The sequence below is a fragment of the Vigna umbellata genome, chromosome 4 (genome assembly GCF_029865625.1).
Source record: "Vigna umbellata cultivar VRB3 chromosome 4, Vumbellata_1.0, whole genome shotgun sequence".
NCBI lineage: Eukaryota > Viridiplantae > Streptophyta > Magnoliopsida > Fabales > Fabaceae > Vigna > Vigna umbellata.
This window is the reverse complement of record NC_142168.1, coordinates 34716791-34743214: the sequence shown is the minus strand read 5'-3', so window position 1 is coordinate 34743214 and position 26424 is coordinate 34716791. Positions and strand designations below refer to the sequence as shown.

General features: G+C 34.6%; 3 protein-coding genes and 1 pseudogene across 4 annotated transcripts; 1 reads left to right on the top strand and 3 right to left on the bottom strand.

Annotated features, from left to right (window-relative positions):
• The first annotated feature begins 954 nt into the window (after positions 1-954).
• LOC124824102 (DNA polymerase alpha catalytic subunit-like) lies at positions 955-9588 on the top strand. The gene is given in 27 exon segments (XM_088113182.1): positions 955-1171; positions 1312-1426; positions 2117-2273; positions 2276-2295; positions 2377-2490; positions 3081-3200; positions 3300-3620; positions 3730-3795; positions 3798-3824; positions 5010-5149; positions 5235-5307; positions 5410-5466; positions 5587-5679; positions 6019-6094; positions 6097-6137; positions 6211-6308; positions 6413-6458; positions 6815-6928; positions 7041-7124; positions 7264-7380; positions 7469-7558; positions 7659-7735; positions 8274-8487; positions 8692-8745; positions 8833-8952; positions 9036-9110; positions 9257-9588. Coding segments are annotated over 27 exon segments (2808 nt in total). The 5' UTR covers positions 955-1019; the 3' UTR covers positions 9404-9588.
• A 942-nt stretch (positions 9589-10530) lies between these two features.
• LOC124824103 (putative disease resistance protein RGA3) lies at positions 10531-11276 on the bottom strand (annotated as a pseudogene).
• Positions 11277-14820: 3544 nt separating this feature from the next.
• On the bottom strand, positions 14821-18792 carry LOC124842883 (putative disease resistance RPP13-like protein 1). The gene has a single exon (XM_047319477.2). It carries the CDS (start codon positions 18395-18397, stop codon positions 14984-14986), a length of 3414 nt encoding a protein of 1137 aa, XP_047175433.2. The 5' UTR covers positions 18398-18792; the 3' UTR covers positions 14821-14983.
• A 1069-nt stretch (positions 18793-19861) lies between these two features.
• On the bottom strand, positions 19862-25266 carry LOC124842879 (putative disease resistance RPP13-like protein 1). Of its 2 annotated transcripts, XM_088113594.1 has the most exons (2): positions 21494-25266; positions 19862-20420 (listed from the first exon to the last, which is right to left on the bottom strand). In XM_088113594.1, exons 1-2 carry the CDS (start codon positions 25021-25023, stop codon positions 20411-20413), a joined length of 3540 nt encoding a protein of 1179 aa, XP_087969720.1. In that variant the 5' UTR covers positions 25024-25266; the 3' UTR covers positions 19862-20410. The 2 variants fall into 2 exon arrangements, with proteins under 2 accessions (XP_087969720.1, XP_047175430.2); XM_047319474.2 differs by lacking the exon at positions 19862-20420 and having other exon boundaries at positions 20537-25265.
• Positions 25267-26424: the final 1158 nt, after the last annotated feature.

Sequence of the window (26424 nt, the reverse complement as noted above, 5' to 3'; positions counted from 1 at the left end):
TGTCTGGATTTTTGAAATTAGATGTACATTCATTATAAATCTTTTGTGTTCTTCTTTATTCATTCAATAGTATAAATCTTTTGTGTTTTTCTTTATCCTTTCTTTCAATTGTTTTCTTCTGATTGAATTGAGATATTAAAAATTGCATCACATGTTTAGTGTGTGTGTGTGTGTATATATATATATATATATATATATCACAAGTTATGATTAGAATTCCAATTTAACTCAAGCTCCGGAAGGTGTTGATTTTTATATATGTATTTTATTAAAAGTTCTTATTAATATGTTTATTTTATAAAAAGTAACAATTGCAATGTTACTTATAACCTTTAGTAATATTTTTGTAATAGGAAATATTGAAAAATGTTATTATAACGTTTTATAACATAAAACAAAGGTCACTAAATTATTTATTTAAAAATAAAATAAATTACATTTTAAATAAATATTTGGTATTGTTTTCACACCATAACATAGTGAGAGAGAAAATTGTAATAAATGGACTTGCTGATTAAGAAGAGATTGGAGTACAAATATTAAAAGAACTAATGAATACAAATTTAAAAGTAAAAGATAAACAAGTTTAAGTTTATGAATTTTCCCAAAAAAAAATGTTGACTCTCCTAAGAACATAAAGACATCAGCTCCTTCAAATCACTTCTAATATTCCTCCAGTGGTTGTTGCAGCAATAAACTTGAAAACCACCATAAATGAAAAGCAGAACATAAATGAGATTGTATCAGCATCCGTTGTCTGTTGTAACATGGTTAAGGTTGTTTATGATTCTTTTTTTAGTGTTTGCTTACCATTACTGTGGTTTTGTTATGCATTGAGTGTTTAAATAACTGTCACCAATTATCTGTTCCTATTAGTATCTCCTCATTGACTCTTTAAACATTACTATCAAAGTTTAAGATATTTGCTAGTAGATGGTTCACCATGTTGGATGGAGTTGCGGTGGAAGTATGTTCAGCACTAACCTTTACTGTTTAACATTTTAGATTGATGCCCCTATATGATGGTTTCAGAGTGGAGGAGACCCGGAAGGCTGACCCATTTTATTGTTGTTCGTGAACTTGATGGGAGTATATTTCCAATGGGATTCGACAAGGAGGTTACGGACAGAAACTTAAAAGCTGGTTCAAATATTCTGTGTACTGAAAGCAGGTAGAGACATTACAAGATGGTTTGTACGTATTTGCTATGTTATTTTTGAGTTTGAATATGATATCTAATAACTGTGAAACTTTTCTTGGAAATTATGATTACTTCTAGGCTTGACCTATCTAATAACACTTTGTTTTCAGTGAAAGAGCTTTATTGAACCGCTTGATGTTAGAATTGCACAATTTGGATTGCGATGTTCTGGTTGGACATAATATATCTGGATTTGACCTGGATGTTCGTCTCCACAGATCCCAGGTGGGAATTATAGCTTTTACAAAGTTAATCGAATTTGGCACATTCCTTTCTTATTGTTTCTCTTTGTCAAATGGATGATATATACTGAAAACAATGGACGATATGAGGATGAGAAATGATTGATTTAGGTGGTTTGAACAATTCATTCAATGAGGTAGAAATTAAGTCTTAAGGGGGTAAAATTGTACAAAATTTTCACGAAGATCAAAACTACTTTAAAATTGGTTATGAAGAGGTTATATTGGAAGTCTGAATTTGTCCCGAAGAAAGTGTATCAATTCTGCAGTTTTTTTAACCCGTCATTCTCAAGGTATTTTTTTTAGAGGTTTTTGTCTTTGTCTAACTGTTGAATAGACAAAGTTCTGATATTTTTTCAGTGAAAGTCACTAGCTGATGCCCCAGTTCATGTTGCCCAAAACACTATTATCAAGAAAGCTATATTTTCAGTCAGTTGTTTTCAGATTACTGTTTGTGTTTTCAAGCTTAAAGTTTTCTACTGAATTTCTAAATACAGTTTTTTGGGGTTTGCATCATCTGTGCAAGAAAGTGACTTTCATTTTCCCTAAATGGCCCGTACTATAATTTAAAGCCCATTAGGCTTTTTAAAGCAAAATTCTGCTGCTGCTTTCCTTCTGACTTGCATTTTACACTTGGTGCTACACCTAAAAACATCCAATAAAAAATATGCAGGCCTGCAAAGTGAAAAACAGCATGTGGTCTAAACTAGGCCGCCTCAACCGATCGACTATGCCTAGACTTGGAAGAAGAAATAAGGTTTTTGGTTCTGGAGCAGATCCTGGTATCATGTCATGCATTGCTGGCAGGCTTCTTTGTGATACATACTTGTGTTCCGTGACCTATTAAAGGAGGTAAAATAATTGTTGAGAACTCCCACTGAGCAGTAATTGTGGTTTTTATTTCTTAGTAACCATAAGTATTGGTTCTTCCAGGTTAGTTACTCTTTAAGTCACCTTGCAAAATCACACCTGAACAAGTTTCGGAAGGAAGTTGCTCCACATGAAGTTCCAAAAATGTTCCAGTCGGCAGAATCGCTAATGGAGCTTGTAGGTTCCTATATACTCAAACAGCTCTGTATCTTTTTTTTTTTTTTGTTGCAGAGAACTATTTTAAGTGCTTGCTATGCAATGTTCACTGTGAATTATCTTTTTTAAAGGATAAACACTTCATTATCGAATGAGATTTTTGTTTCAATTCATTGCATCACTCTTTTGGGGCTGATCTTGTTTGGGCTAATGGTAAATTTAGATACATTCGGCAATAGTTTGCACTCACAAATATTGAACTACGATGCTTGTATGGTTAATGATATTAGCAAATTTTATTCCGAACTTGATATTTTTTTATATAACCAGTGGATTGGAGTTAAACTTACTGGTTTTGGGCTGAATCGTTGAAACCTGAATATTTTGTAGTACGGAATATTTTAATACTATAATGAACAACTGTGCTGAATTTGAGGATTTTTATAGTCTTAGTTGATAAGCTATGGGATCTTATCAACTCACATGATCTTGCTAAATATTTGGGTGGGTCAAAGATTTTACCTTTTTCATTTGGAATATTCGAATGATTGAAAACATATATAGTTTATTTGCTTCTATGTTGACTGTTATGGTGTTCTTGACTTGTTCAGATTGAATACGGTGAAACAGATGCATGGTTGTCTATGGAACTAATGTTTTATTTAAATATTCTTCCACTCACCCGTCAGCTGACTAATATGAGTGGTAATCTGTGGGGGAAAACTCTTCAGGTGAGATCCCGATGTATTTACTTTTTATCTTGATTTGATATTGGGCTTAACTGGCTAGGCAGCAGCCAACAGCTAAACTTTTTTAGTTTATTATTTCAGGGTGCTCGAGCACAGAGGCTTGAATATCTTTTTCTGCATACTTTCCATGCAGTGACATATATGGTGCCAGACAAGTTCTCAAACTATTCTAAAGAAACGAAATTGACGAAACGTAGACTAACCCACGATGCTGAAGATAGCAACTACGATGTAGATGTTGACGATGTAAACTATGACAATGATGCTTCTGAAGCTGATAATAAGAAAAGCAAAAAGGGTCCTTCTTATGCTGGGGGACTGGTTTTGGAGCCAAAGAAGGGTCTATATGACAAATATATACTGCTTCTGGATTTCAACAGTCTTTATCCTTCTATTATTCAGGTTAGTGCCGCTGTCTTTCAAAATGTGCTTGGTTTATTTTGTCTAATTTGTTACAAGCGGCAAATTGTTACAGGTTTTACTGTTTGCAACTTACTGAATTGAATTACAGGAATACAATATTTGCTTCACAACTGTTGAAAGATCTTTGGATGGATCTTTTCCACGTCTACCATCTATAGTAAAACAACTGGAGTCTTGCCAGAGGTAAAAGATGCACACACATACAAATGTTTTATCTTTTAATCAATTTGAACATGAAGTTTTATACTATTTTCTTGTTTCCTAGTTGGGCATGATTTAAGATATGGAGCCCGGCCAAATTTTATTCCCTAATTTTGGTGAATTACAACTTTTGACAAGTTGGTTGGCTTTTTTTCTGTATGTGAGTTGTTCCAATTAAAGATAAATTAAATTTGTTGTCAGTTATGCATTTATACTGAAGTGGTTTATATATTCTTAAAAGTACCGGGGCAGGCTGTGGCTTCTATTTTGTTGCGTATGGATAGGGTGTTTTAAGATTTCTAGATTGTTTACCTTGATAAATTAAATTTGTTGTCAGTAATGCATTTATACTGAAGTGGTTTATATATTCAATACAATACTGGAGGAGGCTGTGGCTTATATTTTGTTGCGTATGGATAGGGTGTTAAGATTTCTTTACAATACTGCATTGTAACTGGATTTTCTAGAGTTGTTTCCATCTGGTGTATTTGTGCCTTGGGTGCTATTGTTACTTACGTGAAAAACCAGTTTGAAAATGAGGATTCAACAGTATTTTTGGTGTTCAAAAAACTATAAAATTAGTAGCGGATGCCCAATCAAGTTGGCATGGTTGTTTCAGTGGAAAGTGATGTAGAACGTGGCAACAAATCGACTGGATTAGAGAAAACAATGTTCTTTTTCTCTAATTTCATGCATCACAGTGAATAATTTTCTGCATCCAAATAAGATCTGATCAATGATAAAGAATGATATGATATATCCTTTGCTATTACCGAATGAGGTACAAAAGTGTAAAAGAAAATCACTGCAACTAACCTAAAGCAGTAGCACAGTAAGTACAGGCCAGGGCTGTTTGTTTCACCTACAAAGCGTATTTATTTGAAAACAGCATTTCATAATGATTCATTTTAAATTGCCTCAAACTAAATAATCTTGTCTTAGAATTCCATATACAAATGCTCCTTAGTTTTTGCACATTGGCACAATCAAGGTCCTAGGATATTTAGTTGTTTTGTTCAAGTAAAAGTGGCACCGTCTGTTTTTCGTGTGGTTTATCAATATATCTAAAAATTTATAACTTCATTAATGTACAAGTTATTTTCATATTCTTTCTTGTAGACTACAGAGTTTAGATGCGTGTATAATTGAGGATGTTTTTGTTGCTAGGTGCTGAAAAATCTGGTAGATAGGAGGAAGAACGTAAAGTCGTTGATTAAGAATGAAAAAAAGAAGAATGAAAAAGCTGATCCTACAAGGGTTCAGCAACTGGATATTCAGCAGCAAGCACTTAAGCTTACTGCTAACAGGTGTATTTCTTTTTCCTTTTCTTGCATCTTTCAATATTAAATGCTTTTGTTCCTTCTGTGCTAAATTTAATGGTTTGTTATGCAGTATGTATGGGTGCCTGGGATTTTCCAATTCAAGATTTTATGCTAAGCCGTTGGCTGAGCTTATTACTTTACAAGTAAGAATACACTTGCTTATTCAGTGTAACGAGTAATTACTGTACTCCGAAACATATTTTCAAATGCTCACATTTTCAGTTGCATGTCTATTGGCCATACAGGGAAGGGAGATACCGCAGAGTACTGTTGATTTAGTTCAGAATGCCTTGAATTTAGAGGTTATCTCTAGTACTCTTCATCTTGAAGTATTAGAGTTTGGTATATTAGTTATATTTATTTTATGTAACTGGTGGTGAATATTAGGCTCTTAATTTGTGCATTGTTTTTTTGCTTTATAGGTGATCTATGGCGACACCGATTCAATAATGATTTACAGTGGGCTGGATGATATTGAGGAAGCTAATAAAATTGCTGTAAAAGTTATTCAAGAGGTAAGATTTGACTATTAGCTGTGAAAATCTCTTAATGCTTGGTGGTTTAGATTTGCATATCCTTTCCTCTGTTCTTATGCCGTGCTACATGGTGTTTTAGAGCTAACCCATAATTTTTCAGCATTGTTATCCCCTTGTTAAATATATTTCAAGATTCTTTGTTAGGTGATTTAATTTGGACACGACTGCAACATTGTCTTAGCACGTTTAGTTTGCACTGTTTACAACTACAGATAATTCTGGCATATTTCCATATTTCAAGAATAAATGGCAGTTTTCCCTCTTCTTTTTTCAGCTATCTTCTCGTGATATGTGTTTTCTGCTTTAATTTGTCATCAGGTCAATAAGAAATATAAATGTTTGGAAATTGATCTTGATGGTTTATATAAAAGAATGCTGCTTCTCAAGAAAAAGAAGTAGCTGTAAAGTTGCTGTTTAAAGATGGCACCCCATATGAGGTATGCTTGTGATAACTTATTCTTTTACATTACCAGTCATAAGATCATACAGTGAGGTTATTGCATGGTGCAGGTGATTGAACGTAAAGGTCTTGACATTGTTCGTCGTGACTGGAGCTTATTAGCTAAAGAATTAGGAGATTATTGCTTGACTCAAATTTTGTCTGGAGGGTATGTTACTTACCTTTTTGCCAATTTGCCACTTTGCCTGCCTAGATGCATAATCACTCAATTTTTTTTACCAACTAGTTATATTATGGTTCCCATGCTCACAGATCATGTGAAGATGTAGTGGAGTCAATCCACAACTCGCTCATGAAGGTAAATTGTGATTTCTTGAAGTATCAGACATTTGTTTATAATAACTTACCATGTGATTAGAAAACTTCTTCCTGGAGCTTTGGGCTCATTACTTTCTGCTGGAAGAGTGGAATGCTATTTATAGGATGGTCCAAAAACTTGAGTGCTTGGGTGTATAATCCACATATGATGGGATTAATGGATGATGTGGAATAGTTTTTTTTGGTTGATCTAGTTATCAACCGTTTCTGAAGAAATTGAAGTTCATTGGGGATTTTGTTCATGTAAATTTTTCCTTTCATTTTAATTAATGATTTTTATATTGGAGTTTGAAGTTTGTTTTTCCTGCAAACCGGTCGATGTTAATCTTAATACAGGTACAAGAAGAAATGAGGAACGGACAAGTACCATTAGAGAAATATGTCACTACGAAGACATTGACTAAACCCCCTGAAGCTTATCCTGATGCCAAGAACCAGCCACATGTTCTTGTTAGTCCAAGCTGTTTTCATTTGTTACTTCAAATAGTCTGATCTATGTTCTTTTATTACGACCTACTTGATTCTGACTTCTGAGGATGCTTTTCTTGATCACAACGTATAGGTGGCACAAAGACTGAAGCAACAAGGTTACTCTTCTGGCTGTTCTGTTGGTGATACAATCCCGTATATAAATTGTTATGAACAGGTTTGTCATTTAGTAATTCACTTCCTATCAAAGGACAAATAGTGTAACCCTGGGAAATGTTTTTTCATGAAGTAATCGACACGTTGGTTATGTTCTTTCTCACTTTTGTATTTTTAATATTACGTTTTGCTTTGATTAGGGTGGCAGTTCAGGCAGTGCTGGTGGCATTGCTCAACGTGCTAGACATCCCGAAGAACTTAAAGGGGAACAAGGGACATGGCTGCTGATTGACATTGATTACTATTTATCACAACAGGTCTTAGAATACAGTGGTTAATTTTATAGATAACAATGGTTACCGAGTACTGTACTCTAATTGAGTATTTTATGTTTTGCTCTTGTAGATCCATCCCGTAGTATCACGCCTTTGTGCATCAATTCAGGGAACAAGCCCAGAAAGACTGGCTGATTGCTCAGGGCTTGACTCCTCAAAGGTAAAATATACTTCCTAGTTTGTCTCAGAATTCAGATCCAGGTATTTACTTTTATTTTTTGTACAAGTTATCTAAATTGGAAAACTATATTGTTTTACAGTTTCATCATAAATCATGTGAAGCTTTTAATGATGATTCTAGCAGTTTACTCTTGTCTGCTGCTAACGACGAGGAGAGGTATGTCTTGGTTTTTAAATTCAGATCCCATTAATTGTCAAAATCTCTTAAATGCAGATATGCGCTACCAATGTTAATATAAATACTGGGTAGGAATGACAAAGGGTTATTCTTGAATGGTTAATATTTTTTACTAGTAACTTTGTTTTTATTTGTTTTTTTTAATTCAAATAAAATTTACTAAAAATAATTAACCAGTAGTGGGTATTTGCTGGTTTGTATATCTTTATACTCCTATACGTCTTGTCAATAAGTGAGTAATAAAATATTCGTGTTCATAACCGGCATGTATCCATCGAGGATATCATATGAATTTTACATGTAGATATCTGTGAGTATAGTTTTTTTTTATCCTGATCACTGTTTCACTCTGCAGAGATTTGAACAAGCTATAAAAAATATTAACAGTATTTTAGCTTTATTAATTTAGGTTTTGGTAGATTATTGCTAAAGCTGTGTTATGATCAATGGATTTTACTGATGATTTCCCTATCCATAATTATTAATTCACGGATTGGATGTGATAAAATAATTTCAGGTATCGAGGATGTGAGCCATTGGTCTTGTCATGCCCCAGCTGCTCTGGTACATTTGACTGCCCACCCGTCTCTAAATATATTTGCTGCTTGTTGGAAAGTGGAATGACAACCAGCGTATCCACCGAGGAATCTGACTTCAATTTCTGGCGTAAGCTGTGTTGTCCTAAATGCTCCGAAGATATCAAAATTTCTCCAGCGATGATAGCGAATCAGGTTTGACTAATTCAAGATTCAAGGCATCTCTAAAAGTGTTGTTGTTTAAGTGCGCTTCATCTAGGAGAGTTTGGACACCAGTTTCAGACTCTGGACTGAACTTCAAAATAGAACATTTAAAGTAACACCTAACATGTTTTTTGATTTGATTTAGTACAGAATATTATTCCCGAGAATATACTTACACATCATTATACTTCATAGGTCAAAAGGCAAGCAGAGATGTTTGTTTTGATGTACTATAAAGGTTTACTAACGGTAAGTCACCTCTCTAAATATATTATGAAAATTAGTAACCTGTGAAAGTTTAAGTGTCATTTTCCCTGGCTGTTTTTGCATATCCAGTGTGATGATGAAACGTGTAAGCATACAACGCGAAGTATCAGCATTCGGTTGGTTGGTGATTCCGAGAGAGGAACTGTTTGTCCAAATTATCCTCGCTGCAATGGTCGTCTGCTTAGAAAGGTTTCACTCCACGAACTTTTGAATTTTAACAAGTGCTTTCATACGCATATTATAATATACTAAATGTTTATATGATTTTTCAGTACACTGAAGCAGACTTGTACAAGCAGCTCTCGTATTTTTGCCACGTGTTTGACACTGTTTCTTGTATAGAAAAGGTACTCACTAAAGGATGCGACGACAAGATTGATGAGGATAATTTGTTAACTGTGATGTTTGAGTTAAATATATGGATAATGATTAACTAACTATACAACTTGGTTCATCATTATTAATCATCTGTTTTTGGACGTGACTCTTCCAGATGGAGGCCAAATCTAGAATAACTATAGAGAAAGAGGTGATAAAAATTAGGCCGATGATTGATCCGGCAGCTTCAACAGCGCAGAAGATCAGGGACCATTGTGCCTTTGGTTGGGTGAGACTGGAGGATCTGGTCGTATCAGTTTAATCTGGAGGTTTGGTGTCCCCCCGAAGCAAGGGGTTTTTTAGCAGAGTGATGAAGAATTATAAATAGATTATCAAGCGTGATTGAGCAAACCATGTACTTGATTGTGTAGCTGTAGATGTTCATAGAACAATTTCACATGTTCTGTAAATATGTTTACGTTTATCTTTATTATTTTCAATGGATTACAGTGTGCCTAATGTAATTTTACAATTTAGGGTAATTTTTTTATTATAAAAAATTTAATAATTGATTCTTTTTAAGACTGTTGATTAGTTTTATGATTAAGTCATGTATTTTTCCAAAAGAGACAACGCCACAACGTTTGGATCGAAATAATGTTTTTAATATATTTTTGTATAATAATAAATTATTAATGGATTTTAAAGCACCAACATAACTGAAATATCAAAATTTATGATTATAGCCAACATGACTGAAATTTTGTTACGTGATATTTTCACATGATATTAAATAATCAGGTGCATCTCCATTTATTTACCTTGTTATCGCAGCTCTCCAACAGGTGCCTCATTGACCCACAAGAAATGAATGAAGTCATATAACTTTGCACTCACACTAACCTGACCAGAATTTGAAGTAAAGGTGTTAAAAGCATTTTAAAAGGAAAATTATAAAATAATAAAGCATCACGCCTTATAAAATAATAAGTCTTATTTTGTCTACATGTGACTGCTATGTTTTATTTATTTTTTCTCATGAATTAAAATCTTAATTAGATATGATGGGAAGATTAATTGTGATTTAAGAAATGTGATGGTTCTGAACCCTTTGCAGGGGGTTCATCTTCTCCTGTCATTATGTCTACCAAAGCATAACCTTCTTTCCCATACAATCTATATATATTCGCTTCTATATTCTGTTTAGTGTTCAAACCTTTGAGACAGCTTCAGAAAGTTTGATACGAGGTTTATTATTAATTTCAACCAGCTTCAAAACAACACCTAAAGCAGCTTGAGCATAACACGTAACCAGGTATGTACCAATTCCATAGGCATCAATCTGATGACCCTGCAGAAAAAGATGCAATCCAATAAAAGAACTAGGATAAAAAAAACTATGAATTCAGGTATAGACTGTTGTTTTAGCACATTGTGTCATTAGTTTTTTCAGATTTTCCAATCTGAAATGGATGACTTTGTGTGCAAAAGACTTCCAATTGTTTTCAAAGCCAGAGGAAATCCTTTGCATTTCTCAACTATCCTTCTTCCAATCTCCTTTTGCTCATCGTTCAATTTAAGATCATCATCTTTTAGTGCATGTTTTATGAAAACTTTCCAGCATTCATCCTCTTCTAATTGCTTCAGACTATGCACTTCAGACCTCATGTTAGAAGCAACTCTCTCAGCACGTGTTGTGACGATAATTCTACTTCCTGGAGCCCCATAGCTAAGAGGAGTTCGCACAGCTTCCCATTCTTCTCGTTTTTCATTCCAAACATCATCCAAAACAAGAAGAAATTTCCTTCCTGACAATTTTTCTTTTAGTTTTTTGTGAACCATTTCTAGGTTATCATCTTTTTTATTATCGATGGCCTCAAGAATGGTTTTTGTGACCGTCAAAACATCAAAATGATCTGAAACACAGACCCAAACTTTGATATCAAATTTAATAGTGTCCATCTTTGGGTCATTGTGTAAACATGCTGGGCTAGTGTGGTCTTACCCAATCCACCCATGCCTACAATTGAAAGTATGGATGGTTGGTTATGATTCTCACTTTCGGATGTGAGCCAATTAAAGATAATTTCTTTGTCAGCATCTCTGCCATAAATAACACTTTCAACCACCAAAGAAGTTGATGGCAATTTCTGTGAGATATTACTACAAGATCCAACACTAGAATGAGTACACTCTTTCAATATAGAGGATCTCGGCCTGGAGTTCAGTCTAGAGGGGACGTACCAGATCATGAAGGACCGCTGGAGTACATTAATCTAATTTGTTGTTAATTTCATTGTATTATTAATATATATATATATATTTGAATTTGAGTTTAGTTTTAATTTTTATCTAACAATGATGTAATGAATATTGTGTAACGTCCCAGATTATATATATAAATATATAATATAGCAGTTCACATTTTTAATATAAGAGAATAGGTAGAAGAACATCCTAAAAGAAGCCATAATTTAAAACTTTAAACACACTAGAGTATTTCAAAATAGACATGAACAACTAGGAATCCTAACTAGATTAAGTGGCAGCTTCATCTCCCTCCAAGGCTTGCTCCAGAGGCATCTCATCCACCTCTGCTCACATCCAAGCGAATGATCATTGCAACAGAAAACACAACACAAACAACAACAGACAAACACAAGTAGAAGGGTGAACTAGATATACAAAAATCATGTTATAACAATCACACACAACATACAAGTTTAATTCAAAGTTAATGGACCACACAACACAACTTGTTACACTTTACACTTGACTTGTCCGAACTTAGAATGATTGTCGAGCTATGACGGGTTATGCACTCGTGGTGGCTTCTACTGCTTTGCAAAGTCATTGCCAATGGGTTTCACCCTAACACACTCACGAGGTTAGTTCGTTATCACTAACCTTGGGTCATACTGGAAGCACCAAAGACTAGGACCTCCTACTACTCTTCACCACATGGATCAATCCTCTCTACTTGAGAATGAAAGACCATTGGAGCGTCAGGAAAACCCCCAAGACTGAGCTACCATGCAAATCATTCTAAAACACACCAAGGGAACCACCATGAATCCTCTCCTTGAGGAGCATGGAATTACGTTCAATAACCATACTTTGTTACATTCAACCACCAAACATGTCTCATACGTTCACATACTTCCAATGTAATAACATTACCACCATCATAGTATGCATTTCAATCATTCCACACACTTAATTCAACCAAAGCAAGAGCAAAGAGAAATCTGGACTCAGAGGATTCATAGAACGCATCCTACTCGCAAGGTGAGACACGAGAGCCTTGCACAGCACACCCCAATTCGCTATGCGAATTAACTTGCTGAGACTACATTCCTCAGGTCTCTCGCATAGCGCACCCACGTCACTATGCGGGAGCTTAAACAGAGAGCACACCCCCAAACCTCTTAGCTTTGCACCCCTCTCGCCTTTCTAATTAAAATAGCAGTGGTTCCAGGCCATCACCAGTCGCACAACGACTATATTCGCTATACGAATCACCAGACAGAGAGCAACACCCTTTGGTCATTCGCACAATGCACCAACTCGCACAACGAATGACCCAAACAATGAGCACTCTCTACAGGGATTCGCTATGCGAGACCACTCACATAGCGAGACTGCATAATCTGTAGAATGCAATTTCTGCAGAGTTGTGCACACACACCCCATTATCATTTCTAGGCCATTTTACCAACTTCTAAGACCTCTAATTCGTGATTTAGACCTAATTAAACTTGTTTAATTGATTATAAACGTTTCTACTACAATTCTAAAGTAATTTAGACTCAATTTTTATTCTAGAACGCCCAAATCCAATTCTACCACTTGTAATTCGTTTTAGACCAGTTTGAGGTTCCTAACAAGTCAAAATTGACCTATCTAAGCTACCCAAATAGCCTAATTGAACTCAAGACCTCCAATGTCCAAAATCACTACCTCACTTCCTCTTAAAGTGACCTAAAACCCTAATAGAACACCAAGTTTTCTACCTATTCAATGTTACAATAGGTCTCTCACTCCAAGCACTTCAACATAGTAATTACAACAATTAGATACATCCAAAAATGTTTACAAACATTACACTCCAGATCCACAGTCATACAGTCCAACACATGCAACTAAATCTTTCCAAATCAAAACACAATACCAACAACGTAACAGTGCAAAACTCAGTATACATACATCACATGCAACCAATTTAAAACGTATCCTAACTCCCCTTATCTCAGGATTTCACAGCTCAGCTCAAAGACTCGCCTCAACAAAACCCTATAGACCACCACATTGGTGATAGGAATAGATCTTAGAGCTAGGATGAAGTGGAAAATGAAAAAAAGGAAAGCACAAGACACATGCAACCAGCAAAGATTGCATGTGCTAGGTCTAAAACAGCGGAGGAAAAGCGAAAAACAGCTTACCGGTCGGAATGAAGAAATCGATCGGTCAAAACGGAATCCTCTATGCTGTGGACGCTTGAGCACCACCTGATCGAAAATCAAATGGCTTAAAGAGAAGAAATGGTAGAGAGAAGGCAAAGGAACCTGAAAAACTGAGTTCCAAAGAGAGATAGAGTACTTAAGCTAATGAATCAGGTTGTTCAAAAAATTCTATTTATACTATGAAATCTGGTTTTATTAGTCTAATACACTAATCTACTCTTTTAATCCCAATTTTTAGGTTCTCACATATTGTGAGTTTAATAGTTCATTTTAAATGAAATATTACCTAATTGGGTTAATTGAGAGTTTAACTTTATTTGTTTTACAGTTTTAATAATTAACTATATTGATACAATAAATATGGTGTGAAAAATTTCAAAAAAATAAAAATAAGTTAACCTACTACAAGAAAAAGTACAACATATTAAAAAAATAAATAAATAGTACATACAATTCAGCATTTTATATAAAATACAAATAATAATTAGAAACGTGTCTTCCCCTTTGATATAGGGACGTTTTGTCATAATATTTAATTCTGAGAGTGTAACGGTGTGTGGTATCTGATTTCTTTAACAGATGAAAGCTGCCTTGATTTTCATATGATAGAATTTCATTTCAAAACTTTAGTACTACTTTCAGATAATGACATCCAGTAACATGATTAATATTATTTAGTAAATTATTAACATAATTTAGTAACTTTTTTTAATTAAAACAACATTACAAAAATATTATTAATTTTTTTTAACTTTAAACAAGAGAAAGAAAAGTCTAAAAATATTATTAAAAGTCTTTTGTAATGTTTATTTTATAAAAAGTAACATAATTGAAATGTTACCGTAAAACCTTTGGTAGAATTTTTTAAATAAAGGAATTGTAAAAGTGTTACTAATATTAACGTTTTACAACATTAAACAAAGGTCACTAAATTATTTATTAAAGAATGAAATAAAATTTAATTTTTAAATAAATATTGGTGTTTATTTTACACCATACCATAATTTAATAAACTGTCAGAAAAAAATTGTAATAAAAGGACTTGGTGATTGAGAAAGATCGAAGAACAAATATACTAAAAGCTTCTTATATGATTCCTGTAACGTATAGAGATAATTCCAAAAGTTATTTAGAGTGAACAACTCCAATATGAGTTAATTATATAGGTACACATAATGAGTTAATCATATAAAAATCTTTAATCTTCTGTGTCTTAATGTGTATAATAAGTTGCAACAACTCATTGGAGATGACATATGTGCAAAGGAGTTAAAAGATAAAAGAACTAGAATGAATCAAAATTTAAAAGTAAAGCATAAACAAGTTTAAGTTTAAGAATGTACTAAAAAGAGAAAAAAAAATTACTTGACTCGGAATAAATATTTTCTATATATGAATTTATAAATAAAAGACCAACCATGCAATGCAATTTCATCTTATCATTCAACAAAAACTAATGGACAACGCTGCTTGAGTAATGGACAGTACTCAATATCAAGAGAAGAGATGGATTTGGGCAGACCCTCCTCAGGTAAGCATTGGAGGTTAGGACAACTATAAAGTCTGAGAGAAGAGAGGTTATGGAGAAGCTTGTAGTCTAGCCTTTTCAGATTTCGGCAACGATGGATTGTTAAAGAAGTAAGAGAAGGTGGCAGCAAAACTTCATCGGGAAAATACTCCACATCAAGAGATATAATATATAAGCTTTCAAGACATGTGTTGACATCCAAGTTCTCTCGCAGGGAGGCTATTAGTTTTAAACTTGAAAGAGACATGCGTTTTACCTTTGATGGCAAACCTCCATCTGGGAACTTCTCCACTTTTGGACAATTAACTATATGAAGATGAGTAAGAGATGGAAATGCTGCAGATAATCCTTCACCGGGAAATGATTCAAATTGAGGACATTCACGGATTGAAATTACCTCGAGATGATTATGAGCGTGCTCTTGTGAAATTCTTTGTAGGTTTTGGCATCCACCCAGATGTAGTAAACGGAGCATTGGAAAGAAACTTAGCTGAAAGATTTTACGAGAGTCACAACCACCAACAATTGTCATTTCTTCAATGAACTCATAATGGGTCATCGGAATATTCACACGTGGGCATAAACTAGTTGTCGAGAGTTCAAGCGCTGATGTGTCTACGTTGTGTTCGCTAATGATGAGGTTATCACATGACTCAATATGTAGTTCCTTTAAATGAAGAAGTTGCTCTGACAGACCTTTCAGCTTGGGACATTCGTCAATAACAAGACGTTCAAGCCGTGGAAAAGAAGTAGTTTTACATTCCCATTCTTCCCATTCCTTCATGTTGTAGAATCCCAATCTTTCCAAGGACTTGAATGAAGAAGAGTTGGTCCCATAAAATTCAGCACCAATGCTCACTATTCCATCAAATCCGTTAATATCGAGGGTCTTCAGAGATGACAATAATCCAAGGGAAGGCAAATATAGGCAATATTTACAATCTATTAACTCTAAGGATACCAAATTTGATAACGAATTATCGAATACCCAACTTGGGAATTCTATACCACAATAGCTCCTGATTGAAAGATGCTCCAACTGATTAGAAGGTTGTAGATTCTCAAGCACTTTCTTCTCTTTCATTGGATTATCGGGGATGTGATTCGGATTCCATATTAACTTTAGTCCCACAAGTTGTTTATTTTTCAAATTCGCTTCTAATGCATCCAAAGGATTCTCAATATTTTGCAGTTCATTAATTGATAGCCTTTCATGAAGATTGATTCCACCTAGCTGCTTAATACTGAACTCACTATTTCTACTGACACAATACATATTCAGTACATGAAGATTCTTCACCTGTTCAAAATGCATTGGCATCTTTGTCACTTTTGTATCTTCAAACTCCAGGCAACGCAATTTGGTGAGTTTACGCAAACTTGAAGGCAATTCCTTCAAATATGAACAACCATTCAACCTCAATATCAGCAAGTTATAGAGCAAACCTACTGTGTTAGGTAGTTTTGGTATCTTAGTACGAGAAAGGTCCAATGAATGGAGATGTTTAAGATCACCAACAGAATCCGGGACCTCTTTCAGTCTATAATACCCTTTCAAAGATATGACGCGTAAAAACTTCAACTTGGAGAACACTTCACATATCAAAATCTCGAATGGACCACGAAGACCGAGATATGTACAGTAATTTGTAATCTGAACAAATGAACGCAGTCTTTTAGCATCAGTTAAACTCCCAAAACCATCAAAATATCTTACATCAGGGAATGCAAATGAAAAATGACGGGTTGTTTTGGGTATACAGTTTCCTTTATCAAATTTCAACCTGAAACAGAAGTCTGCACAAACATATTTTCCCAAATCATTCAGAAGGTCATGCATGACGAACCGCATTTCGGAGCTTGATTGAAGAAAGAAAGACCTCATTAATAAATCATCGAAATACTGTTCACCAACTTCTTGTACATTCTTGTTCGATTGAGAATGATGGAGAAAACCTTCAGCCATCCACAACAAAATTAATTCCGTCTTGTCAAATTCATAATCTTTTGGAAATAACGCACAATAAGCAAAGCACCTCTTGAGGTGAGAAGGAAGGTGCTGATAACTCAATAACAGAGCAGGCATAATTTCAACGTCTTTCGGTAAGTCCCATATGTCGCTTTCCAATACGCTTTTCCAATCTGAAATGGATGACTTTGTGCGGAGAAGACTTCCAATTGTTTTCAAAGCAAGAGGTAATCCTTTGCACTTCTCAACTATCCTTCTACCAATCTCCTTTTTCTCATCATTCAATTCAAGATCATCGTCTTTTAGAGCTTGTTCTTCAAAAACTTTCCAGCCTTCATCTTCTTGTAATTGCTTGATGCGATGCACTTTAGATCTCATGTTAGTAGCAACTTTCTCAACACGTGTTGTGACAAGAATTCTACTTCCTTGAGCCCCATAGCTAAGAGGAGTTCGCACAGCTTCCCATTCTTCTCGCCTTTCGCTCCAAACATCATCCAAAACAAGAAGAAATTTCTTTCCTGATACTTTTTCTTTCAATCTTCCATGAACCATTTCTAGGTCTCTGCTATCATCTCTAAATTTTGTGATTGCTTCAAGAATTGTTTTTGTGACTGTCAAAATATCAAAATGATCGGAAACACAAACCCAAGCTCTTATATCAAATTCAGTCTCCATTTTTGGGTCATTGTATACATGTTGGGCGAGTGTGGTCTTACCCAACCCACCCATGCCCACTATGGAAAGTATGGATAGATGGTTATGATTGTCGGTCTCAGATGTGAGCCAATTAAAGATCATTTCTTTGTCGGCATCTCTTCCATAAATAACACTTTCAACCATCAAAGAAGATGATGGCAATTTCTGTGACACTTTTCCACCTGATCTATCACCAGAATAAGTACCATCTTTCAAACCAAGAGCACCCTTTTGCTTTGCAAGATATTCTAGTTTTTCTAAGACTTCTTTCATTTCTGATTCAATTTTCTTGTTAAACGAATTGAAAGTAGAGTTGAAGAAATTTGATACCTTGTAAGTAAAGGTACGAGGTTCGGATTCAGCTTCCACTTGGCATCTGGTGAGTTCATAATCTATTTCAACCAAGAGATCCTCGGCATCAAACACAGCCTCTTTGACAGAAAAAAGCCACGCTTTAACGTTTGGATCTGTGAACTGCTTCTGTTCTGCATCATGAGCAAGAGCGTTGATGGAGTGCAGCATGATGTTCAAGTTGCCGAGCAGCTTCTCATCAAGTTTTCTTTCACGAAAAAAGTCAACGAATTGAGGAGACGCCAGCCTGTCGAATGCAACCTGAAGAAAAGCGGAAAGAAGAGCACCACCAACAAGTTCTGCTGCCATGATAGGAGTTGAATTGGAGTGGATGCTGAATGGAAGTGTGTAATGTGGAATCGATGTTTACGACTGTAATTTAGTGCAGGAAAGGATTCTACACCGATGAAATGGTTATTTTGCGACGAAGACTTGACTTTAAGGATAGTGGAACATCATTTTCTTTGATCGCAAATTCTCGTTAGATTAGGAATGGACGGTTCAAACATTTGTTAAGTTTTATTCATCATTATAAAATGTGAGCAATTCGATATTCATTCAACGTTTGTGATGAATGAAAGTATGAAATCCTGATGGAAAGAGGGTTATGGGACCCAGTGAAGCAATATTTAAGCTAGTTTAGCACATGTGTAATTTTATTTAGCCAAGATTTGTTTATTAATCTTTATTTGTGTCTTTGTCTATCGTTATTTTCAATTTGGTTTAATAGTAATTTTTATCTCTTTATTTATATTTCTTTTTCAATTTAATATTATTATTTTGATAGCTTTAATGTTTGTTTCACTTTTATTTAAAAATAGTCAGGTAACCATTTTTTGTATTATCTAATTGACTGACTCCAGAGTAGGACCTAATTCCCGATTTTGATATTAAATTAGATTATGATTGATATGCGATTTTGGAAGAATATGGTAGTGGTCGATAGCTGCCATTTAAGCGGTATTGATGGTTTGCATGATATCTTGAACATCTTTATTTCAGTCTTGAGAAACGGGTCATGCGCGTTATTTATAAAGATTGATGAGATGACAGAAGTAGAAGATGATCTTCTAGGAAATCTCATGATGAAATTAAACATATTGAATAGAGGACAGGTAGAGTTAGAGTGGGAGTGAGTACTTGGCCTGCAGTATCATGTCTCATTGTATATTACTCTAAATTATGCACTAGAGATAATTGGGGTGATAGGATGTTGAGTATTTCAATTCTACTACAATGGTACATGTAACATTTTTCATTGTCTTTCATAGTTAAATCTTGGAATTGTTACTTTTTAATTTATACTTAAATTATCTTGTTACATATACATGGAGACAGTCATTGTGGACCAAGACCGGGCTTCCATGTATGGATTTATTGAATCTCAGACAATTCAATATTTTGGCTTGAGCACAATCAAACTTATTTGCAAACAAGGATATCTGAGTCAAAAGATCCTTTCATCGAAGGGATAAGGATGACTTACACTACAAGAACTATCTGTGTTCACTTTAATCCAATCTATATCCAGAAATTGCCAAATAACTTGTATAGTAGTTGTACCTTTCTCGGGGCTAGTATTGATGTCAAAAAATTTCAAAACCAAAAATCCTTTATATGTTGAACAATGCTATATAGTTATATTTTGAACAGTTCTTAGTTGTGAAACATTATTCTGAAATATGTCATAGTTCTTCAATCTCCAAATCATCCAAGCAGTGTAAATCACCGCTGCTAATCACACAAGTTTTATTAGAGCACTACTTAGGGAGACTTGATAAAATCAACAAGCTGAGTTGAGTTCAAACAAAGCGTATAAGAAAAAATCCCCTGCAGCCAAGACCAAAGATAAACAACAGTAGTACACTAAAAAAATAGATGGTGAATTGATTCTTCATTTTTTTACATGGAGAACACAGCAAGACACAAAACAGCCTCTCTAAAAAAATTCTGTGTGCTTTTTTTTTTTCCAAAACTTGAGTGTTTGTCAAACACACTATTAAGTTATTGTTCAGCCGAAACTGTCAACAAACTCTGATTTCTCACTTGTTTCTTAATATCTAGTGTTTGAAATTCATTAAAGAAGCTATTCATAAAATTGATGTTTCTTAACACATTCATTGTCCCCTCTTGGTACACAGATATACAATTAAAAGAACCCATTTGTGAAAAGGTTTTCCACAATCCTGCAAACCAAATCTATTTCTTCCAAGGACCCTTTCTAAAGGATGACGATCCAGCCATTACTCCAAACTACAGAGCAATCTTTCCCCAGTCGATGCTATTTGGCATAACGTTTGCATTTCAATGCCTTCGCGATTTTCATAATGTCCTAAATAAAGACATTTGCTTGAAATTCAATTTCAATGCTAAATATTGAAAATATAAATTTCACATTTAATTAGAATATTAGAAAAATAAATCATTGTGGACAGTAGGCACACCTGGTTGAAAAGCTTTTGCTGTTATTGGGCAAATGTTAACTAGAGAGTGAAATACTTACAATAGCCAAGATTGTATTTCAAAAGGTTCAAAGGTAAAGTGGAGAACAAGTACATGATGTGTGATTTCAAACCTCAAGTTCATGTTGAAGTTGGAGAAATCAACAAAATATTACTACTTTTGTTCAAAAGCAATAACAGATAACAATAGCAAAAAACAAGTTGGAGAAAAATGTTCGATTTGGAAAAACAATTATATTCTTTCATATTGACAAATGAGACCCATTAAAACTCATCTGATCATCCCCTTTAAAACTTGGTGTTTATGTAGTATCTGATAGATATCTTTTTTATAATTATTTCTGTAAAAGTCCACAACCAACACACAAACACAACAATCTTCACTCTCTAACTTACAACAAAGACACTCTTAAAACCCATTAAACAATACAAACCCTCTATTTTCATGGGCTACACAACAACACTCTCAACTCCAGAAAACAACGGCCCCTCTCTCTATTTCTCTTCTTCACCGCGGTGGCTTTCTCTCATTTTTCTCTCTTTATTTTTCCCACACACCCACACTGATTTTTCTTTATTGCAATGGGTGTCTTGTGAGTATGGCAATCTTGACCACGCCTTCCTCTATTTTTTCCTTCTTTTCCGTGGTACTTAGCTCTTCACATGAATGTGCCTTTTATAATATAGGAAGACCAACACAAAACAAAAGCTGGTGCAGTGGGCCATTAATTTCCGGGAAACATGGTCCTTAAATCAAATGATGGGGTCCATCCATTAAAGTTTATCCAACAATGTTTAGTAAATGTCGATTACTGAGTGAAATATTTGCAATAAGAAATTTGTAATTGTAAGGGTAGAGAGATATTGTGAAGAATTAGCACATGTACAAGAGACAGACCAATGGAAATTGTGAACATCTAACTTTGAACTTGTGTCTCATTACCTAATAATCAATTTTTCAATGTGACAAATCTTTCCCCAGTCTACGCCTTCTGGATTCTGACAACGTTGTTTGAGCAATGGACAGTCCCAAATTGTAAGAGAAGAGATGGCTTTGGACAGACCCTCGTCTGGTAAGCATTGAAGGCCAGGGCAGTGAAGAAGTGTGAGAGAAGAGAGGTCACGGAGACCCTTGTACTCCATCTTTTTAAGATTTGGGCAATCAAATATTTGTAGAGAAGTGAGAGAGTGGGGTAGCAAAACTTCATCAGGAAACGACTCAACATCCAACTTTCCAATAGACAAGCTTTCAAGACATGTGTTTGCATCCAATGACTCTCTCAAGGAGGCGATAAGTTTTAAACTTGAAAGAGACACATGTTTTACATTTGATGGCAAACCTCCTTCTGGGAACGTCTCCACTTTTGGACAATCAATTATCAACAATTCAATAAGAGATGGAAGCTGGATTTTCATTTGTTTTGGCAACAACTTTAGATTCTCTGCTCCCCGAATTTCAATTCTTTGTAACAACGGTGCAGATAACCCTTCACTGAAAAATGATTCAACTAGAGGGCACTTTTCAATTATGAAGTACTTGAGATGATTATGAGTATGCTCGTGTGAAAATCTTTGCAGGTTTCGGCATCTGGTTAGTTGAAGTGAACGGAGATTTGGAAAGAAATCTAGCGAAAAGGTTGTAAGAAAGTCACAACCGCCATCTATATCCATTTCTTCAAGGAAATCATAATGGGTCATGGGAATATTCGTAAGAGGGCACGAACAAATCTTCAAGAGTTCAAGCGATGATGTGTCCATGTTGTTTCTGCTAATGATGAGCTTATCACAGTAACCAATAACTAGTTTCTTTAAATGAAGAAGGTGCTCTGACAGACCTTTCAGCTCGGGACAGTGATCCATAGACAGATGTTGAAGACGTGGAAAAGAAGTAGTTTTACATTTCCATTCTCTCAATTCCTTCATGTCGTACAATTCCAATCTTTCTAAGGATATGAATGAAGAAGCATTGCTCCCATAAAATTCATCACCAATGCTCACTATTCCATCAAGTCCTACGATTTCGAGGGTCTTCAAAGATGACAATAGTCCAAGGGGAGGCAAAAATATGCAATATTTACAATCCTCCAACCGTAAGAATACCAAATTTGTTAATGAATTATTGAATAACCAACTTGGGAAGTGTGTACTACCATAGTTGCTTATACCCAAACCCTCCAATTGTTTGGGAGGCTGTAGATTCTCAAGTATTTTCTTTTCTTTCTTTGGATCATTAAGGATGTGCTTTGAGTTCCATTTTAACTCTAACTCCACAAGGTGTTGATTTTTCAAATTTGCTTCTAATGCATCCAAAGGATTCGTAATATTCTGCACCTCATTAATTGATAGCCTTCCATGAAGCCTGAGTCTTCCTAGCTGCTTAGTACTAAACTCATTATTTCTGTCCACGAAAAACATATTCAGTACTTGAAGATTCTTCAATTCTCCAAAATGCATAGGCATCTTTGTCACCTTTGTATTTTTGAATTCCAGGCAACGCAATTTGGTCAGTTTATGCAAATTTGAGGGCAACTTTTCCAGCCTTAAACAATGGTTCAACTTCAGTATTAGCAAGTTATAGAGTAAACATGTTGAGTCAGGTAGTTTTTGTATCGCAGTGTGTGAAAAGTCTAACGAACGGAGATGCTTAAGATCACCTATAGAATCTGGGAGTTTTGTAAGGCCCAAACAATTATAGAAAGATAAGATGCGTAAAAACTTAAACATGGAGAACAAATCATGTACGGAAATCTTGAATTGCCAAGGATAATAACCAAGGTAAGTTCTCTCAATTTCTGTAATTGGAAGAAAAGAACGTAGTCTTTTAGCATCAGTTAAACTCCCAAAACCATCAAAACATTTGACGTGATCAAATTCAAAGGAAAAATGACGGGTTGTTTTCGGTATGTATTTTCCTTTATCAAATTTCAACCTGAAACAGATATCCCCACAAACATATTTTGCCAAGTCATTCAGAAGGTCATGCATTACGAAACGCTTTTCCGTGGTTGACTGTTGAAAGAAAGACCTTGACAATAGATCATTAAAGTATTGTTCACCAACTTCTTCTGGATGTCTAGTTTGAGGGCACTGTAGAAAACTTTCGGCCATCCACAACAAAATTAACTCCTCCTTCACAAACTCATAATCTTTGGGGAACAAGGCACAATAAGCAAAGCACCTTTTAAGATGAGAAGGAAGGTGGTGATAGCTCAAAAATAGTGCTGGGATAATTTCATTGTCTTCATTAGGTAAGTCCCATATGTCGCTTACCAATACGCTTTTCCAATCTGAAATTGATGACTTTGTGCGTAAAAGGCATCCAATTGTTTTCAAAGCTAAAGGTAACCCCTTGCACTTATCAACTATCCTGCTACCAATCTCCTTTAGTTCATCGTTCAATTCAAGATTATAATCTTTCGATGCGTGTTTTTCAAAAACTTTCCAGCATTCATCCTCTCGCAATTGCTTTAGGCGATGTACTTTAGACTGCATGTTAGAAGCAACTTTCTCATCACGGGTTGTGACAAGAATTTTACTTCCTGGAGCCCCATAGCTAAGAGGAGTTTGTACAGCTTCCCATTCGTCTCGTCTTTGGTTCCAAATATCATCCAAAACAAGAAGAAATTTCTTTCCTTTCAATTTTTCCTTTAGCTTTTTGTGAACCATTTCCAGGTTTCCACTTTCATCTTTTTCATCAGTGATTGCCTCAAGAATTGTTTTTGCCACTGTTAAAGCATTAAAATGATCTGAAACACAGACCCATGCTTTACTATCAAATTTAGCATCGTCCACCTTGGGGTCATTGTATACATGTTGGACGAGTGTGGTCTTACCCAACCCACCCATACCCACAATAGAAAGTATTGATGGTTGGTTACAGATGTCAGTTTCCGATGTGAGCCAGTTAATGATCATTTCTTTGTCAGCATCTCTGCCATAAATAACACTTTCAGCCACCAAAGAAGTTGATGGCAATTTTTGTGAGACTGCACTACCTGATCTATCACCAGAATAAGTACCCTCTTTCAAACCAAGAGCACCCTTTTGCCTTGTAAGGTATTCTAACTTTTCTAGGACTTCTTTCAACCCTGAGTCAATTTTCCTGTTAAATGATCTGAAAGTAGCATTGAAGAAGTTTGATACCTTGTAAATGATGGTTTGAGGTTCTGATTCAGCTTCCACTTGGCATCTGGTGATTTCATAATCAATTTCATCCAAGAGATCTTCTGAATCGAAGACAGCCTCTTTGACAGAAAAAAGCCATGATTTCACGTGTGGATCTCTGAACTGCTTCTGTTCTGCATCATCGGCCAGAGCATTGAGTGAGTGGAGCATGATGTTCAAATTTCGGAGCAGCTTATCATCAAGTTTTCTTCCACGAAAGAAGTCAACGAATTGAGGAGAAGCCAGCCTGTCGAATGCAACCTGAAGAAAAGCGGAAAGAAGAGCACCACCAACAAGTTCTGCTGCCATGATAGGAGTTGGAGATGGAAGTTTAACAGGGATACAGGACAGGGATTCTGTACTGACGAAATGAGTAGTTAGCTAGCATTGGATAAGTTTGATTGAGCAATATCAAATGTGATCACTTGGTTATTCATTCAACGGTTGTGATGAATGAAAGTACGAAATTCTAAATAGAGAGGTTTGTAGGTCCCAGTGAAGCAATATTGTTGAATCTTTCGGATAAGAAAAATGTTCAGAGCTCCATGAAATGGATGTCTGATGATAAGAAATCTGCAGGGACATCTTTCTTTTCATACAATATTTTAAAACCAACGGTTGCCTTTTGATTTTTCTCCTTATCCATGCTCACATTTGCGCCATACATAAAATTTCTCTGCATCAGGCTTGATTTTAGTTCAGTTATTACTGTTTAGTTCAGTTATTACTGTGCTAAAATTTTAGTCTTGTAAATAATAAAATTCAGATTTCATTTTCGGTTTTAGTTTTTTATTAAAATTAAAAACTTATTATTATAATAGAGATTATAACAATGACAAATTTTTCTTATATAATTTTAATTTAAGTTGTTCTTAATTATAGGATTATTGAGAATAGAACATTATTAATTTAAGTAAATCAATATATATATGTAGTTATGTGTATAAGATAAAGATTAAATGATTTCATTTTCATTTTCAAATTACGTACATATAAATAGTACATATATGTTATATATTACTATTGAGTGATTTAAATTGTTCTTAATTATAGGATTATATTAATTTGGATAGATCAATACATGTGTAGTAATGTATATAAGATAAAGATTAAAAAAACTCAAAATTACATACATAAATGGTACATATATGTCATTGACTAAAACGAAAATTCTTAATAATTAATATTATCTTTAAATTGGCAATATTTTTTTTTTCGATAAAATATATAATTTCTTACGATTTGAGATTACAGTGACAATTAACAAGTTATTTGTTATAATTTAATATCGGACATTTAACAATTTATGATATTAATTGAATGATTGTTGAATATAATTAAATTCTTATGAGATTAATAATTAATTAACAAAAAAACTTATCACCTCTTGAGAATGAGTTGGTAATCAAGAATGAGTATCGCCTATCACTTAATTACATGACATAACAATAGCACGGAAAAGAATCATTTCGTATAGTTGTCCTTTTATGAATCGAGAGAAAAAATTTCAAACACAAATGATATATATGTACTATAATTATATTATTCTAGATATGTTCAAAGAGAAGGGAGAGTTATGCAATACCCTTCCTTCAACTTTCCATAAGTGTTATAAAATTATGCTTTTTAAAATTTAAAAAAACGGTTTTTAAGTAAAGTTAAATTATTATTTTTAAAATATAATATTTTTAAAATTTAAATCCATCAACC